We start from the raw sequence: 16,989 nt of genomic DNA on the forward strand, positions 1-16,989 counted from the left end.
GTGGGTAGGTTATTCCACAATTAAGCAGCTGCTACTGTGAAAGAGTAAGCCAGAAAATTACAACGACGAAAGTTGTGATAAAGGTTGGAAGAGCTCTTTCAGATAAACAGGCGAAGTGAGATTATTTAAAATATTGCAAAGAAGTGATAGAATGTGAATGTTTCTTCTATGCCTGATACTGAGCCAGTGTAGTTGCGTGCGATATTCGGTTATGTGGTCGAATTTGCGAAGATCGAAGATATAACGTATACAAACATTCTGCAATCGTTTCAACTTATCAAGTAATCCAGAGTTAGCATCTGAATAACATACATCTGCATAATCAAGGAGTGGTAGAAGTAATCTCTGGACTAATGTTTGCTTAATATTAATCTGCAAGAAATTCTGTAATCTTCTGCGTGAGTACAAACTGCTATAAAGTTAACGACTAACTTCGTTAACCTGATCGTGTGCCACCCTAAATGCTAAATAAATCGAATATCGCTAATTTAGTTGCAAAAAAGCAACACCAACCGTCACATTAATTGACCGTGTTGGTGTTGCTGTTGCGCTTTAATTTTTAACCTATTTTTATTTATAAAATCTTTTTTTTGTATTTGTTTACTAAAATGAATGGCCCGAAATTTATTGCTGGTTTTTAAAATTTTTATATTATTGTGCAAAACATTTATAAACTCGTATTTCGGATTTCATGTATTTATTTATTTAGAATAATTTAAATAGAGCTATTTTTGGGTGTTTTAAGTAAAGAGGGTTCATTGTCTAGTTACTTGCCCAAACTCAATTCAGAACTTTTGGTCCCACGGAATTGCAACTTATGTCTCATAAAATGTGTGATAAACTGTTTATTTATTTTATTTTATTTATTTACTTAAGTTAGTTAATATTACATTGTATATTAACTAATATATTTACAATTATAACAAATACTTATTAAATATTTCTTACATAACTACATTATTACAATAAACATAACATTTTTTTTTTAAATCCGTAAGTTTTCTTTCATTCTTCATACTTTCAGGCATCTCATCATACAGTTTTAACCCTTTATACATTAAGCTATTTTGTGATTTTGTTTTTTTATTAAGTGGTAGTCTTATCCTATTTCTGTTTCTTGTCCTATATTTATGTACATTTCTATTTAATATAATTTCACTTATAAAATACTGATAAGTAAATGGGTGAAACGAGTAGAAGAAGTGTCGGCAGGCCCTCAAACAAGGTGGTCTGATGACATAAGACGAGTTGCAGGAAGTGGTTGGATGCGGTTGGCTCAGGATAGGGAAATATGGAGACTAAAGGGGGAGGCCTATGTTCACCATTGGACAAGAGACGGCTGATGATGATAATGATGAAGTAAGTAAATAAATAAATATATCCTTTATTAGTATGCTGGTGAATGCTCATGGCATGCGTGTAGTTATAACACAAATCAATGGGCGCTGGCCGAGCGCTGATCATCGCTTCCACACATAATATTTAATTTATGTTAACAGGAGATTCGATGAACGCTATGTAAAAAATATAAAATCAAATCAGTTACTTATTACAATATTAGTTGAGGATATCTAATATAATTTTAATGTTGCAGAAGCACCTTTTTTCCTTCTAGGAAGCGTTCAGAATCGTACTGTGAATACTGGCACGTATCCATGTAGCATGTCACCTCTAAGTGCTTACTTAGACTGGCAACATTGTCGGAGGAATTTCCTCTGGTCGCCATTTCGTGTTCTGACAGTTGCTTAGTGTTATCTGTATAAAACTAGCTTGTATTTCCCACCAAAAATGGATTAACGAAAGTCTGTTAGTAAATCCAAGATATTGAAAGACATCCCATTGTCGTAGTTAGGAGAAACGCATTATCGTGTTATTATTATTTTCCTCAAAAATAACTCTAGGTTCACACCTTTTTTTAGGTAATTGATCTTCAGATAAAACGAGTCTTGCATTCGAACTTCGAACAGAAGACTAAAACATATGGAGCTCGCTTCAGCGAGTGTCAAGGCTGAACCGGGGACTGGCGATGTAAAAGGTGGTATTCTTCATACTGAGGAAGGGACGCCATGTCCCTACAGAAGCGAGGAACCAGGTATTGCTACCGCAAAGGCTGAACCGGAGGCTACTGAACAACAGTACACTGTGGAGAGTGATATACAGATCTTTACGGAAATTGACATTGATTATCCTAATATAAAACAAGAATGTTTGGAATCCTCTCGCAAAACTGCAGGTATGAAAACGATTTGTGTCTCCTCCAATATCGAATCTAAATAAAATTGTTGACTGAGTTAACTCAGAGAAAAAATATAAAAGATTGCGTGTTTTACTTACGCGCACATGGATGAAAGTGTCATTTACAATTTATCAAGATACTTAAATAGAAAATCGATTTACCCAGCAATCAATTTCGCGTTTTATCAGGGTTCTGAAGATAGAAAATATAGATGTTTATCGAAATAATCCAGAATTAATTTTGAATGTAACTTCAAAGCTACTTCCATTAATCCAGGAAAATAAAGACCGGTGATGCAACTAATTGACACTGATTTTTGTAACCAAATTGAGACAGAATTGAGTAAATTCTTAAGACTTATAAACTATCGATTCCTCTTGGGTAAATTGATTATAATTCTCGGATGTGTAAACTTAACTTAAAAACATTATCTAGCAGATGGACAATTAGTGATTGATGATTTTGTATAAAATTTTAAATGGCTGTTTTGACGTCCTTGATTAAACGAACCTCATAACATTTAATATATCTTCAACTCGGACCCGTCAGACTAACAAAACGCTATTTTATATAAACAAATCTGGTAGAAACTATTATATTCACTCGCCTATTCAATGACTACACAAACTTGGCAATGAAATAAGCTCTATTCATATATTTTGCTGTTCAGTATCTAAATTTAAAGAAAAACTTATTAATGATACAATAATTTAATGCGTCATTTAACCATTAAGTGTTTGATTCCCTATATCAATCTTTTTCCATTAAATTTGTATTCTTGTATTCATTTATTTTATACTCGCTATCACTATGTAGTTTGTAGGCTATAATTATCATATCTTTGTATTTAAATAAATGTAAAAGCCGGCTAGGGCGTTTAAATTAAATATAAAAATACATACAACTATCCTTACGGTATAATATTTACCAGTCTGAAGATGCACGTCAGAGGGTGAAAGCGCTAAATGGTCAAACAAATAAGTGGATATGTACCAAGTATTTTCAATTGCGTACAATTATGTTAAATTACGTGTATTGTTAGAGATGGGGGTCAGCGCTATGCAAGCTCCTGGCGTCACTGGGACATGTAAAGATCTATTTTTATGGAAAATAAAATTAAGTGTGAAATAATTATGTAAAATTCAATTATAAGCAAACATATTAGACACTATTTATCCTCACATATACTCATAGTAAGTATCTGTTCCGAGGTTTACAAGTAAGCTGTGATCACTACTATCCGCTGAACGGTGACCCAATGCCTCCCACCAGATTAATAGTTTAACCTTTACTTTTCAGATACTACTAAGCCGCCAACATTATCTTCGGAGAGTATCAATCTACTGTCTCATAGTGCTGAACCACTACCAGAGTGTAAATATGCAGCAGAACCGAAAACTACCTGTAATGAATGGGCGTTTGCAAGTACTGGAGTGAAACCTTTCTCATGCTCGCAATGTAGTTATAAATGTTTGTGGAAATGTCAATTAAAACGTCACTTATTAATACATACCGGTGAGAAACCGTTCTCATGCTTGCAATGTAGTTATACATGTAGATTTAAAAGTTATTTGAAAACCCACATATTAACACACAATTCTGTGAAACCTTATTCGTGCTCGCAATGTAGTTATGAATGTATAGCCAAAAGTCATTTAAGAAGGCATATGTTAACACACAGTGGCGAGAAACCGTTTTCGTGCTCGCAATGTAGTTTTACATGTACACAAAATAGTAATTTAACCGCGCATTTATTAAGACACAGTAGTGGCGAGAAATCATTCTCATGCTTGCAATGTAGTTTTATATGTTCTAGAAATATTGATTTGATACGTCACTCGTTGATACATACTAGAGAGAAACCGTTCTCATGCTCCGAATGTAGTTTAAGATTTTCAGAAAAAAATCAATTAAAAACGCATTTATCAACACACAGAAATGGTGGTACATCCTTCTCGTGCTCGCAATGTAGCTATAAATGTTTGTGGAGAAGTAAATTTCAACGTCATTTACTGATACATACCGGCGAGAAACCGTTCTCATGCTCAATATGTAGTTTTACATGTGCTCAAAAAGATACTTTAAGAAACCACATGTCAACACATTCTGGCGAGAAACCGTTCTCATGCTCACAATGTGGTTATTCGTTTGCACACAAAAGTACTTTAAGAATGCACATATTAGCGCACAGTGGTGAGAAACCGTTTTCATGCCCGCAATGTACGTATATATGTTCACGAAAAAGTTATTTAAAATTGCATTCAATTATACACAGTAATGTCGAGAAATCTTTCTCTTGCTCAAAATGTAGTTTTCAATGCTTAAGGAACAGTGATTTCAAACTTCACTTGTTAAAACATACTGGCGGATGGCCGTTCTCATGCTCGCAATGTAGTTATAAGTGTGCAAAAAAAAATGATTTCAGAAATCACACATTAACACATACTGGCGAGAAACCGTTCTCATGCTCACTATGTAGTTATAAATGTGCACAAAAAAGCCATTTAAGAGCGCACATATTGACACATACCGGCGAGAAACCGTTCTCATGCTCACTATGTAGTTATTCGTGTAAACAAAAAAGAACTTTGAAAACGCACATATTAGCTCATAGTGGTGAGAAACCGTTCTCGTGCTCACAGTGTAGTTATTCATGTATGCAAGAAAGTTCTTTAAAAACGCACATATTAGCTCATAGTGGTCAGAAACCGTTCTCATGCACGCAGTGTACTTATACGTGTACGCAAAAAAGTCGTTTCAGAATGCATTTATTAATACATAGTGGGGAGAAACCGTTCTCCTGCTCGCAATGTACTTATACATGTGCTCGAAAATGTAGTTTAAAAAAGCATATATTAACGCATACTGGCCCTAAACCATTATCATGCTTACATTGTAGTTATTTATGTATGAAAAAAAGTACTTTAAAAATGCACATGTTTAAACACAGTGGCGAGAAACCGTTCTCATGCTCGCAATGTACTTATGCATGTGCACGAAAATGTACTTTAAGAAAGCACATATCAAGGCATACTGGCCCGAAACTGTTATCATGCTTACATTGCAGTTATTCATGTGTAAAAAAAAGTACTTTAAAAATGCACATGTTAAAACACAGTAGCGAGAAACTGTTGTCATTATCTTCTAATAAATAAATAACATATCGATGATCTAGTCTTACGCAAACGCGGTATTATTTTTGTACGCGTACAATTTTTTTATACACATAGTTCACAAGAAATATATTATTCAATAGGTAAATTCAATATTATTTTCTTTTTATTTATGGATGTAGCCACTCCACTGACCGACAAGAAAGTCCCGGAGTGTCGGTGTATTATTTATTTTATACATAATAGTACATACTTTCACATCAGTTGTGTAAAAATTCAACAGAAATACGAAAAATTTAAAAGAAATATGAAAATAGATTTTAAAACATTCCTACGTGAATAAAATGATTAAGGACTTACAAGAAATTAAAATCATATTCTTATATACGTAACTTATTCCTCAGCTTCCTGTCTTGTCCTTTTAGTCATCCATTTATGGACTGGAGTTTTGAAAACATTGTTTTTCATTTTGCTTACCGATATATTCAAACTTAAAGTTGTTTAGCCAGAAAATTATAGTGGTTTTCTCCGTAATTTGTTTTTACAATTCTAAAAAAAGACTTGTTAAAGACGTCAGTTACGGAAAGCGGCCATTTATAAGACCGCTTGGAACGTAGTTAGAGTTGAGGACTTCAGTATGTGTTAAAAATGTGTTATTCCCTTCAATAAAGACTAGTATTTGTTACCTATGGGGTGGCCATTTCCATACCGAGGCAATTAGAACAGTTATTTAATTTGAACCATTTGGTTGCAAGCATTTTTAAATAACTTTGTTTCGCGCTACGCGGCCGTCGCCAGACTGATGTGGGAACTAAAGGTAGAGGCGTCTTTATACGTGGAAGAGTGAGACAGCTAGAGCGGGCGGGTGGCTCTATCTATCGCTTTTACCCTCTCCGCACTCTATGCGACTGCCTAGGCCCGCGCAGCGGGGTTGAATGGAGGGCTCCTAGCGCCAAGTATATATAACTTGTACATTCAAATAAACAACCAGTTTTTCTCTAACGTTTGGCTTTTACTCATTTCTACTATCCGCTCCCCGACCCGGCTTTCTACCGACTACACATTACTTTGCTTGAGACCTTCGCTTCACCCTGGACTTGAATTTCAGATTGCTCTCCCTACAGATTCCCGACCATGGCGATTGGACCCTTCAACCTGAAGTAAGAGGCCCCTCTGAGGACATCTCAAGCCTTGACGAGACGCAACTGGGTCGCCTAAACTCCACTGAGTTACGACCGGTGGCCGGGGCTGTACTCCAGTAACAAACTGCGGAACCAAAACACGACGCTGGTAGTGCGTTAGCTTCAAGACTTGCATAAATCTCGATGGAATATCATTTGATCTGAGTTATGTATAGCGCGGGTTCAAATACTAGGGTGGACTGATTTCATAATTTTGATTTGAAATTAAAAATCTTTCTAAAGCGTCCAATGAATGTCCGAAATGCCCTAAACCCCCCCCACCCCTCCGTAACGTTAATTGAACGTCTTTTTTTACATAACTTTTAAATGTTTAGAATGTGTCGATTAGTCGATTTATCTCACAACTTCTTATTCAACAAAACTCTTTAGTTTAATTCTTCCGGGTTTTCGTATATCTCATCACCGTTAACCGTCAAGGATGAAGATGTATTGGCATGAGTTAGCTCAAAGTCTTAAATGTTGATCGCGATTTGAATATGTTTCTTTATAATAATTATTTTATTGCCCTCGTTTGTCTTGGCTAATTTATTTTCTATATGGGTATGACGGCTTGTTATGGCTAAATCGTTTTATTTCTAAAATGTTGGGTTATGTTCCTGACACACTGGTGGCCGTTATTCTGCGTAGTAAAGTTAAAGGAATATAAAAAACAAATTAAATGCGTGTGCTCTTAAAAATGATAACAATTTTAAACATCCAAAATGTCCTAAGAACAATTTCGTTCGATATTTGATGTGTCACACTCTAAGAGTTTCGCACTTGAGGCCTTTAGACTGGCAACATTGTTCGCACAGTCTGCAAGTCTGTATCATTTCATAATAGCCGCCATTTCGTGTGACAGTTTTTAAGGTCTGCGTGAAACGAGCGTGTAATCCTGCAAGTGCACATTCACTCGCCATTAAGAAGGAATTAACTTCGGGTAGCTAATTTTTCTAGTATCTTTTAACTATGTGTAGAAGCTTTTCTAATAAAACCTGCATTAATTTGAACTTTTGGTCCCATTAAGTTGGGACTTAGGTTTTTAAAAATGCGCAATTTACTGTTTATAAGTAAATCAATAAATATAAATGCAATAATTTTTCCAAAGAAATGACTCCATGGGAACATCTTGTACCTTTTTTTTTAGCTGATTGATCCTCAGATAAAACGAGGTTTTTGCATTCGAACAGAACGGACAGAAAGAACTAATATATATGGAGTTCGCTTCAGTGAGTGTCAAGGCTGAACCGGGGACTGGCGATGTAGAAGGAGATATTCTCCATACTGTGGAGGGGACGCCACGTCCCTACAGAAGTGAGGATCCAGGTGTTACTACCGTGAAGGCTGAACCAGGGACCAGCTCTGAACAACAGTATAATATAGAGAGTAATATGCCGAAATTTACCGAAATAGACATTTATTATCCTAATACAAAACAAGAATGTTTAGGATCCCCTCACAACACGGCAGGTATGAAAACGTTTTGTGTCTTCTCCCATATCTAACCGAAATAACAAAATTGACTGATTCAACTCGGAAAAAAACATCAAGATGGCGTGTTTTACCTACGCGCTCATGAATAAAAGTGTCGTTTACAATTTATCAAGACACAGAAATTGAAAAGCGATTTACTCGGCAATCAATTTCGCGTTTTATCAGGGTTCTGAAGATAAAAAATACAGATGTTTAACGAAATAATCCTGAATTCATTTTTAATATAACTAACTTTGAAGCCTAACCTGACCGAGGAAAATGAAAACCGGAGCTGCAACTGATTGACACTGTTTTTTGTAACCAAAGTAGTTCCAAAGGGAGATAGATTTGAAAGCCAACGAGTAAAAACAATGTATGAAAGTTTTACTGTTAAAAAACAGCATTTTTAGAAACAAAAAAAATATTTTTTGGACGTCTGACTTTGCAGCTAGTACAGGTAATCATCTATCAACAATATTTTTAGTTTGTCCAAATTTTTGTAGACAAGGACTGGATTTCAGGCGTTGCCTAGAATGTATCTGAAATAATTCAATTAGATGAATCTCACCCGCATAAATAAAGGTTTCGGCTCTTTAACTTCAAAAACATCAACAGATGAAAGGATTGAAGGAATGAAGATGTCCAAATATGGTCATAATGGTGAATGTTATACAGTGAGAAAAGTTATTATAAAATAATACAATGTGTTTCGTTTTCTAAACAGTGAAAAGTGTTCAAGTCATCATCAATCCCTATCCGCACCTAATGGTGCATAGGGTACTCTATTGGTACACCAGTCGCAGCGTATCTTGATCTTTTTTTTCTTACTAAAAGGTAAGATTATCAGTTTTACGCTTTAAGTGCCAGTCAAGGAACTACGAAATATTCTAATGTTAAAACACATTTTTCAAATAATTATGTCAGCCATGTCGGGAGTCGAACCCGAGACCTCTTTCCTGGTAAGCTTATGCGCTGACCACTACTCCACAGGCCGGCAAAGGCAAAATTAATTTGTGATTTAGTCGGCCTCGTGGCGTAATGGTCAGAGCGTTTGCCTACCATGCGAGAGGTCTCGGGTCCGATTCTCGACATGGTTGATATGAAATATTGATGACAAATGTGTATTTAACATTAGAATATTTAATAGTCCCTGGACTGGTACCTGCAGCGTAAGACTGATCATCTTACCTTCATGTAACAAAAAATGGTCAAGATACCCTGCGATTGGTGTGCCAATACAGTGCCCTATGCACCTTTAGATGCGGAAAGGGAATTATGATGAAGATGGTCGGTCTTACGCTTCGGGTACCAGTCATGGGACTGTGAAATATTCTAGTGTTAAAACACCCTTTTAAATAAATATTTCATATCAACCATGTCGGGAATCGAACCCGAGACCTCTTGCATGGTAGACGAACGCGCTGACCATTACACCACGAGACCGACGTAGTTTTATACAAGTTATCCTTACTGTATAATATTTACCAGTCGGAAGATGCCCATCTGGCGATAAAAGCGCTAATTGGTCAAACAAATAAGTGAAAGTGTGCAAAGTATTTTTCATTGGGCACAATTAAGTCTAATCAGGCGTTTTCTTAAGGTGAGGACGTTTCTGGGACTTATAAAGATCTATTACTAAGCAAACATATTCATCATCATCATTCCATGTCCGCTTCCTAGATGGAGCATGTGATCGCTGTCAACTGCCAGCTCCTGTGCGTCCCCCCAAGTCAGGTTAGCGTCCCGTAGTTCTGACATGAACTGCCGACGAACAGTCAGCAGTGGACGTCCAGGACGTCGAGAACCTGATGCCTTGTAAAGTAGGCAAGCGTGGTTGAGGCTCTCAGGAGGCATCCGCAGTACATGGCCAAGCCAACCGTATCGCCTCCGCTTGATGACAGTTGTCACCGGAGTTTGCTGCGTCCGTTTTCTTATTACTTCGTTCCGCACAAAGTCAAACCACCGCACACCCAAGATTCTTCTGAGACACCTATTTTCAACACTCAATATTTTGCTGTTTTGGGCCCTGGTGGGGTGCCACGATTCGCATCCATAGAAGAGAATAGGTGTTTGCAGGCGTTATATATGTGGCATTTGGTTTTCACTGAGTAAATATCCGATATCCAAACAGCCTTCATACTGTTGAATGTTGCGCCTGCTACTCCTAGCCGCACTCCAAAACATATAAGACAATGTTTATCCTCATTTCGCCGCCCTAGTTCTTGTATGTTCAATAGACCATTTGATAAAAAAAAGTTATGAATGCAAAAATGTTCATTGTCTTATCACGCGTTCATGTAGCTAAATAATAATTATTTTTTCCGTTATTAAATAGTGTTTTCAGCATTTTTAGCGTGCTGATCTCCACTTACTGATTTTACTTATTTGACTTTAAAAGGAAATCAAATGCCCTTTGTACAATTTGCAAAATGGTCTAAAGAGCATACAAGAACTAGGTCAGCAATTTGGTACAGTAAACATACTGCTTCGAGGTTTACAAGTAAGCTGTGATCACCGCTGTCCGCTGAACGGTGACCCAATGCTTCCCACCAGATTAATAGTATAACCTTTACTTTTCAGATACTGCTAAGCCGCCAACATTATCTTCGGAGAGTAAAAATCTACTGTCTCATAGCGCAGAATCACTATCAGATTGTAAATATGAAGCAGAACCGAAAAATACTTGTAATGAATGGGCGTTTGCAAGTACTGGCGTGAAACCTTTCTCATGCTCGCAATGTAGTTATACATGTGCAATAAAAGGTAATTTAAAAAGGCATATTATGTTAATACACAGTGGTGAGAAATCCTTCTCATGCTCGCAATGTGGCTATAGATGTTTTTGGAACAGTACTTTAAAACACCACTTGCTGAAACATACTGGCGAGAAACCGTTCTCATGCTCCGAATGTAGTTTAAGATTTTCAGACAAAAGAAAATTAACAACGCATTTGTCAACACACGGTAGTGTTGGGAAATCCTTCTCATGCTCACAATGTAGTTATAAATGTTTGTGGAAAAGTCAATTGAAACGTCACTTATTTATACATTCCGGTGATAAACCGTTCTCATGTTCGCAATGTAGTTTTACTTCTGGAATAAAAAGTACTTTAACTAATCACACATTAACACATACCGGTAGGAAACCGTTCTCATGCTCACTATGCAGTCATACATGTGCACTAATAAGTGAGTTGAGAGCGCACGTCTTGACTCAGCATGGAGTGAAACCGTTCTCATGCTCACAATGTAGTTATTCGTGTAAGCAAAAAAGTACTTTAAAAACGCACATATTAGCTCATAGTGGTGAGAAACCGTACTCGTGCTCACAATGTAGTTATTCATGTATACAAAAAAGTACTTTAGAAGCGCACATGTTAACACATAGTGGCGAGAAGCCGTTCTCATGCACGCAGTGTACTTTTACATGTAAGCTAAAAAGTTATTTGAGAATGCATTTATTGAGACATTAGTGGCGAAAAACCGTTCTCTTGCTTGCGATAATGCTTTAAATGCTCATGAAGCACTTATTACATGTTGATACATACTGGCGTGAAACCGTTATCATGCTCGCAATGTAGTTTCAAATTTTCATTTAAATACAGTTAAAGATGTCACAAGGGGATACATGAGAACTTTTGTGAAATTTGTTTTATTCTTACAGTGTGCGTTACAATTACTTACCGATTCGTGGTGAATAATACGCTGAGTCGTTACTCCAATCGCAACGTACCATCGATTATTTATATTATGTATGAAGGCAAAATTAGCATTTATAAGCTTTAAGTTCCAGTCCAAGAACTATGAAACATTGGATCATAGACCTACACTTTATAAAATAAACAACCACTTCTCTTTGGTTTGGCTTTTACTTATTTTAACTATCCTCTCCTCGAACTACTTGACTACACATTACTTCGCTTGAGACCTTCCCTTCACCCTGGACTTGGATTTTGGACTGCTCTTCCTACGGATCCCCGACCATGGCGTTGGACCCTTCAACCTGAAGTAAGAGGCCTCTCTGAGGACATCTCAGGCCTTGGCGAGACGCAACTGGGTCGCCTAGCCCACACTACCTTACGACCGGTGGCACATTAGCTGAAAGACTGTTGTACAAATCTCTATGGAATATTGATGTGAGTTATGTGTAGCGTCGGCCAATTACCAGAGCGGACTAAATTCATAATTTTAGGGTGAAATTTAAAATCTTACTGAGCGTCCAATGAAAGTACGAAATTCCCTTAACTCTTAAAAGACTGGTGAATAATACCTTTGCGCGCGGTCAACATCGTGTTACCACTAGTAAAAGATGGAATATTTTAAAGTTCAGACATTTGAAAAAAAAATAACATGAAGACATATTGTTAAATAATTCCTTTCCCATTACTTAAGCGAATCAACATATTATTTAGTCCTATTATAGCAATATAAATTAAAAATCACAAATACGCCGCTCATGTTACGCGCGTGCGCTCCCCATCCATCACTGTCATCAACTGATTGAAGACTGAATCTATTTAAGAGACACCCACCGTAGAACAGCGTCTCTGTCTTCCTTGTTACGAGTTCTATCTTCGTGCTCTCTCTCGTATAAGGTATCTGTATAGATCTGTTGAATTAGCGGACATTAATTCTTCGCGTAGCAAGGATAAATATTTTTTGTATTTATATTTAGCATAGTTATACAAATTTAACTATCCAAATTGGGTGTGAAAATGTCCATTTGAAGATGACAAAAATACGAATTCATCATTAAAAAAACCAAGAGAGATATTTTGTGTCCTATGTCGACTATTGTGACATCACAGCCACACAAAAGTTAAACCCCCTTAACTTTAAATCAACGTCTATTTTCATGTTACTTATAAACGTCCAGAATGTGTAGATTAGTAAATTCGACACACAACTTCTTACTCACTAGAATTCTTTGGGATGGAGATAAATCTTCCGGCTTTTCGTATATGTATTTATCTCTTTCCCATTAACATACTGTGGGATAAAAATGTTTTGGCATGAGTTAGCTCGAAGCCCTATACGTTGAACGCACTTTTGATTTTTTAAATTAATTATTATTATATTATTGCCCTTGTTTGGATTTGCTAATTTGGTAATTTAATTTCTATATAGTTTATTACGTCTAAATTATTTTAAAATGCTGGGTTTTCTGCCCGACACACTGATGGACGTAATTCTGTGTAGTATTTATTTATTTATTTATTAATTTACACGCCCTACGGGCTTTTACATATATTAGAAATTACATTCAAGTGCAGCAGTGAAACATAAGTATATAAATTTAGTTAAAATAAAGATAACATAGGAAAGGCTAAAAGATACAATAATAAGCCAAAATAAAGAAATGTACCAACATAGGTATAGGGTACATAGAAAAATATTTAATAAATTTACATATGAAAACATACACACATACATATACATACATATAAATTTATACATTATTATGGAGATACATGAGAAAGAAACAAATAAAGAACAATATTAAGAAATTTTATACAAATTAATTTATAACCTTTTGAATACTTAACCTATATTTATATAAAGACAGACGAAATATATCAACTTTACCATACTCGTTACCTAGTCGGTGTAGTCTAGGTATTGGTGAATTGTTATAATAATTATGACTGCCAGGAGATTAAAAAAATTACGTTAGCTGCCGAGTATTTCGAACGGGTACTTTTAAGCTGATAACACTAGTTAATTCCGGGAAGTCCAATACGCCATTTGCTATTTTATATAAATTTAATAAATCATTTATGATTCTTCTTTTACAAAGAGTTGACATATTAAGTGTACATAATAAATTATCGTTATCAATATTTTCAGTGGGTGTATTAAGTTTGTAATTGATGAATCTTGGGAATTTACGTTGTACTCTATCTAACTTTAAAATATGAACATTGTAATAAGGTGACCAAATTGTTGAATTGAATTCTAAATTACTTCTAACCAAGGCAGTAAATAGCACTTTGAGGGTAGTGATGGAATTAAAATCCTTTACAGTTCGCTGCAAATGTCCAAGACATTTCATCGCCTTATTAGTGATGGTATCAATGTGAGGAATAAATGACAATTTTTCGTCAAAAACTATCCCCAAATCCTTTATTTGTGTAACTCTTCCCAGATTGATATTATTAATGTTGTAATCGAATATAATGGGTTTTTTACTTCTTGTAAATGATATTACACAACACTTGTCGACATTTAAGTAAAGCTCATTTTTCTGACACCAGTTGTACAGCCTTACCAAATTAGACTGAAGAACTCCACAATCGGAATCAGAGGTAACAGTTTTTGAAATTTTGAGATCGTCGGCAAAGAGAAGAATGTCTACTTTCTCAAATATCGACACAATCTCGTTAACAAACAAAGAAAACATTACTGGTCCCAGGTGGGAGCCTTGGGGTACCCCACAAGATGCCTCAAACTGATACGAGTTATAACCGAATACTTTTACTAAGATTTTTCTTGATGACAGGTAGCTTTTAAACCATTCCAAGATATTACCAGTAATTCCCAATGAACTAAGTTTGTGTATTAAAATTGTATGAGAAACCTTGTCGAACGCTTTACTAAAGTCAGTATAAATTGTATCAGTTTGATGACGTCTCTCCATTGATGTGATAAACCGATTCTGATGCAACATAAGGTTTGTAAGAGTTGATCTACCAGTTATGAAACCATGTTGTAACGGAGTGATAACTTTACTAATTTCATTGGTGAACTTAGTTAGCAAAACAGATTCCAGTAACTTTGGAATGGCTGACTGTATACCTACAAATGGGTCGGTAATTGGAGACGTCAGTTTCATCTCCTTTTTTATAAATGGGGGTTAAGTGGACCAGTTAAAGAGGGACAACATTGTATAAGAAGAAGTGTAGGGATATTGTCTGGCCCAGCGCTCTTTTTTGGATCTAAGGCACAAATCCCCCTTTTTACATCAGAATCAGTAAATACACAGTCGTTAAAATCAACTAAATCTGTATTATCAATACTGTGTAACCTTAATTAGAAGTAGAACTATAAACACTGCTAAAGTAATCAGCAAATAAATTGGCAACTTCCTGTGGTGTGTCTGCCATTTTGCGTTTGTAATACACTGTGGATGGAATTCCAGATTCCCTACTGTTAAGAATCTTGGAAAATTTAAAAATATGTTGAGGCTTAGATGCAGCCTCGACTTCAAATTTACTTATACAGTTTTGATAACAGGTTTTAGAGAGCTGCTTAGACGAAATTTTCAATTTCGAAAATTCTTCATAATCTTTAATGTCATGAGACCTTTTAAAATTACTATGAGCAATCTTTTTATGTAGTATAGCTTCAATAAGTTTTTTATTAAACCATTTAGGAAAATGACTTGCTTTGAATTTAGTTTTATGCACAGATGACTCAATGGCAGTATCAAGAATATGATAAAATTGCGCAATTATATCGTCTACATTTAAATTTTGATTTAAAAAGTTCCAATCACTGCTAAGGATAAATGAGTTAATGGCAGGAAAAACTGCTTACAAAAATTTTAATCTAACATCAGAGGTTTTGTACTTTGCTAAAATAAGGGTTCCAAAATTAATGCATAAAGGTGGATGGTATCTAACAATTGGTGAAATATTTTCATTTGCAAGTTGCACTGAATTGGTATCTGAATTAGAAAAAACAAGATCCAAGAGACGAGTAAGACATAAACATAAATTGCTTAGCGAAGATTTAAAAACTTTGACATTTTTTTTTATTTTTTTTTATTTAAATTTTATTGATAAACCCTTACGGGTTACATACATTTAACAAAATGTTTTCACTTTTGAAATTTACATTCTACTGTTAATGATAATATTTTTAACATCTTTTGTAAAGGTTGTCTGAGTCTTTTGTTTAGTTTTGTCTGGTAGTTTATTGTATAATTTCAGTCCATGGTTTATAAGTCTCGATTGTCCTTTTCTCGTTTTAAAAGATTGTATATGATATTTCTCTGAAATTCTCGTATTGTGTTCATGTTTACTACAGTTTTTTTCAAGTTTTAATTCTTCGTCTACAATTACATCAGTGGCTAATTTATGAATAAATTTTAAAGATTCTAGTTTAAAAAGTTCAGTTACGTTTAATTGTTTAGTTTGTTCAAAAAGTTCTTTGGTTGCTGTTAGATAGGGAAGGTCATATACTAACTTTAATATTTTATTTTGCTGTCTTTGTAGTCTGTTTATGTCATTTTGATATCCTGTTCCCCATAGTAGTTGCATATAACATATTTTAGTTTTTACATATGCTTCATACATTAAATTTTTTTCCTTAATTGGAACAAAGTTTTTGATTTTAAAAAATAGACTCGATAAAGTTGCCACTTTGCTAATTAAATTGTTGATATGAATTGTCCATGTCAATTGTCTTTCTATTGTTAGTCCTAAGTATTTAACATGTTCAATTTCAGTCAGTCGTTCATTATTTATGTAAGCATTTACTTTGTGACATTTTTTTTTAGATTCAAAATGGATAATATTGCATTTTTTTTCATTAAGTGTAAGTAAGTTTGTGTTTGTCCATTTCAATTATCTCACTTGACCCATGGTCTATGGCATCACTAGATTTAGTGTTGATACCATCTGGATCCCACTGCATATTAGGTAAGTTGTAGTCACCCGTCAAAACCATAGTGGCCTCAGGATACCGCCTTCGTAGACATTCCACTTCCAAATAATGATCATTGTAGGTTTGCGTGTCAGATAAAGGGGGAATATACACACAGCCTATTATTATTTTTTGTCGTTTTGATGAAAGCATTACAAAAATTTGTTCAATAAAAGGAGGTAAAATAAAAGGAGAAAGAAAAACAAAAAAATTAAATGTACGTGCTCTGGAAAAAGATGACCATTTTTAACACCCAAAATGTACGAGCGATTTCATTCAGTATTTAATGTGTCACGCTGTAAGCGTTTCGCACGTAAGGCCTTTAGACTGGCAACATTGT

At 35.2% G+C, this 16,989-nt stretch overlaps 2 protein-coding genes across 6 annotated transcripts; both read left to right on the top strand.

The window, feature by feature from the left end:
* The first annotated feature begins 1,319 nt into the window (after window positions 1-1,319).
* Window positions 1,320-6,590, top strand: LOC148273824 (uncharacterized). 3 transcript variants are annotated; one of them, XM_088238134.1, is made up of 4 exons: window positions 1,700-1,806; window positions 1,920-2,233; window positions 3,536-3,661; window positions 6,474-6,590. In XM_088238134.1, the coding sequence occupies exons 2-4, from the start codon at window positions 1,981-1,983 to the stop codon at window positions 6,506-6,508; spliced, it is 414 nt and encodes a 137-aa protein (XP_088094260.1). In that variant the 5' UTR covers window positions 1,700-1,806; window positions 1,920-1,980; the 3' UTR covers window positions 6,509-6,590. The 3 variants fall into 3 exon arrangements, with proteins under 3 accessions (XP_088094259.1, XP_088094260.1, XP_088094258.1); XM_088238133.1 differs by lacking the exons at window positions 1,700-1,806; window positions 6,474-6,590 and adding an exon at window positions 1,320-1,359 and having other exon boundaries at window positions 3,536-5,644; XM_088238132.1 differs by lacking the exon at window positions 6,474-6,590 and having other exon boundaries at window positions 3,536-5,644.
* Window positions 6,591-7,242: 652 nt separating this feature from the next.
* LOC148273825 (uncharacterized) lies at window positions 7,243-11,861 on the top strand. 3 transcript variants are annotated; one of them, XM_088238137.1, is made up of 3 exons: window positions 7,243-7,470; window positions 7,678-8,000; window positions 10,584-11,861. In XM_088238137.1, the coding sequence occupies exons 2-3, from the start codon at window positions 7,745-7,747 to the stop codon at window positions 11,474-11,476; spliced, it is 1,149 nt and encodes a 382-aa protein (XP_088094263.1). In that variant the 5' UTR covers window positions 7,243-7,470; window positions 7,678-7,744; the 3' UTR covers window positions 11,477-11,861. The 3 variants fall into 3 exon arrangements, with proteins under 3 accessions (XP_088094263.1, XP_088094265.1, XP_088094266.1); XM_088238139.1 differs by lacking the exon at window positions 7,243-7,470 and having other exon boundaries at window positions 7,495-8,000; XM_088238140.1 differs by lacking the exon at window positions 7,243-7,470 and having other exon boundaries at window positions 7,883-8,460.
* Window positions 11,862-16,989: the final 5,128 nt, after the last annotated feature.

This window comes from Micrasema longulum, unplaced genomic scaffold (assembly GCF_059751315.1).
Source record: "Micrasema longulum isolate JH-2025_06_02 unplaced genomic scaffold, ASM5975131v1 h1tg001828l, whole genome shotgun sequence".
In the NCBI taxonomy this organism is placed as follows: Eukaryota; Metazoa; Arthropoda; class Insecta; order Trichoptera; family Brachycentridae; genus Micrasema; species Micrasema longulum.

What these genes read in the sequence shown, in the direction of transcription:
- LOC148273824 (XM_088238133.1), top strand. Translation starts at nt 1,981, where the DNA reads ATGGAGCTCGCTTCAGCGAGTGTCAAGGCTGAACCGGGGACTGGCGAT. An exon ending in ATCCTCTCGCAAAACTGCAG is followed by an intron (nt 2,234 to 3,535) that starts GTATGAAAACGA and finishes TTTACTTTTCAG; the next exon opens with ATACTACTAAGCCGCCAACA.
- LOC148273825 (XM_088238137.1), top strand. Translation starts at nt 7,745, where the DNA reads ATGGAGTTCGCTTCAGTGAGTGTCAAGGCTGAACCGGGGACTGGCGAT. An exon ending in ATCCCCTCACAACACGGCAG is followed by an intron (nt 8,001 to 10,583) that starts GTATGAAAACGT and finishes TTTACTTTTCAG; the next exon opens with ATACTGCTAAGCCGCCAACA.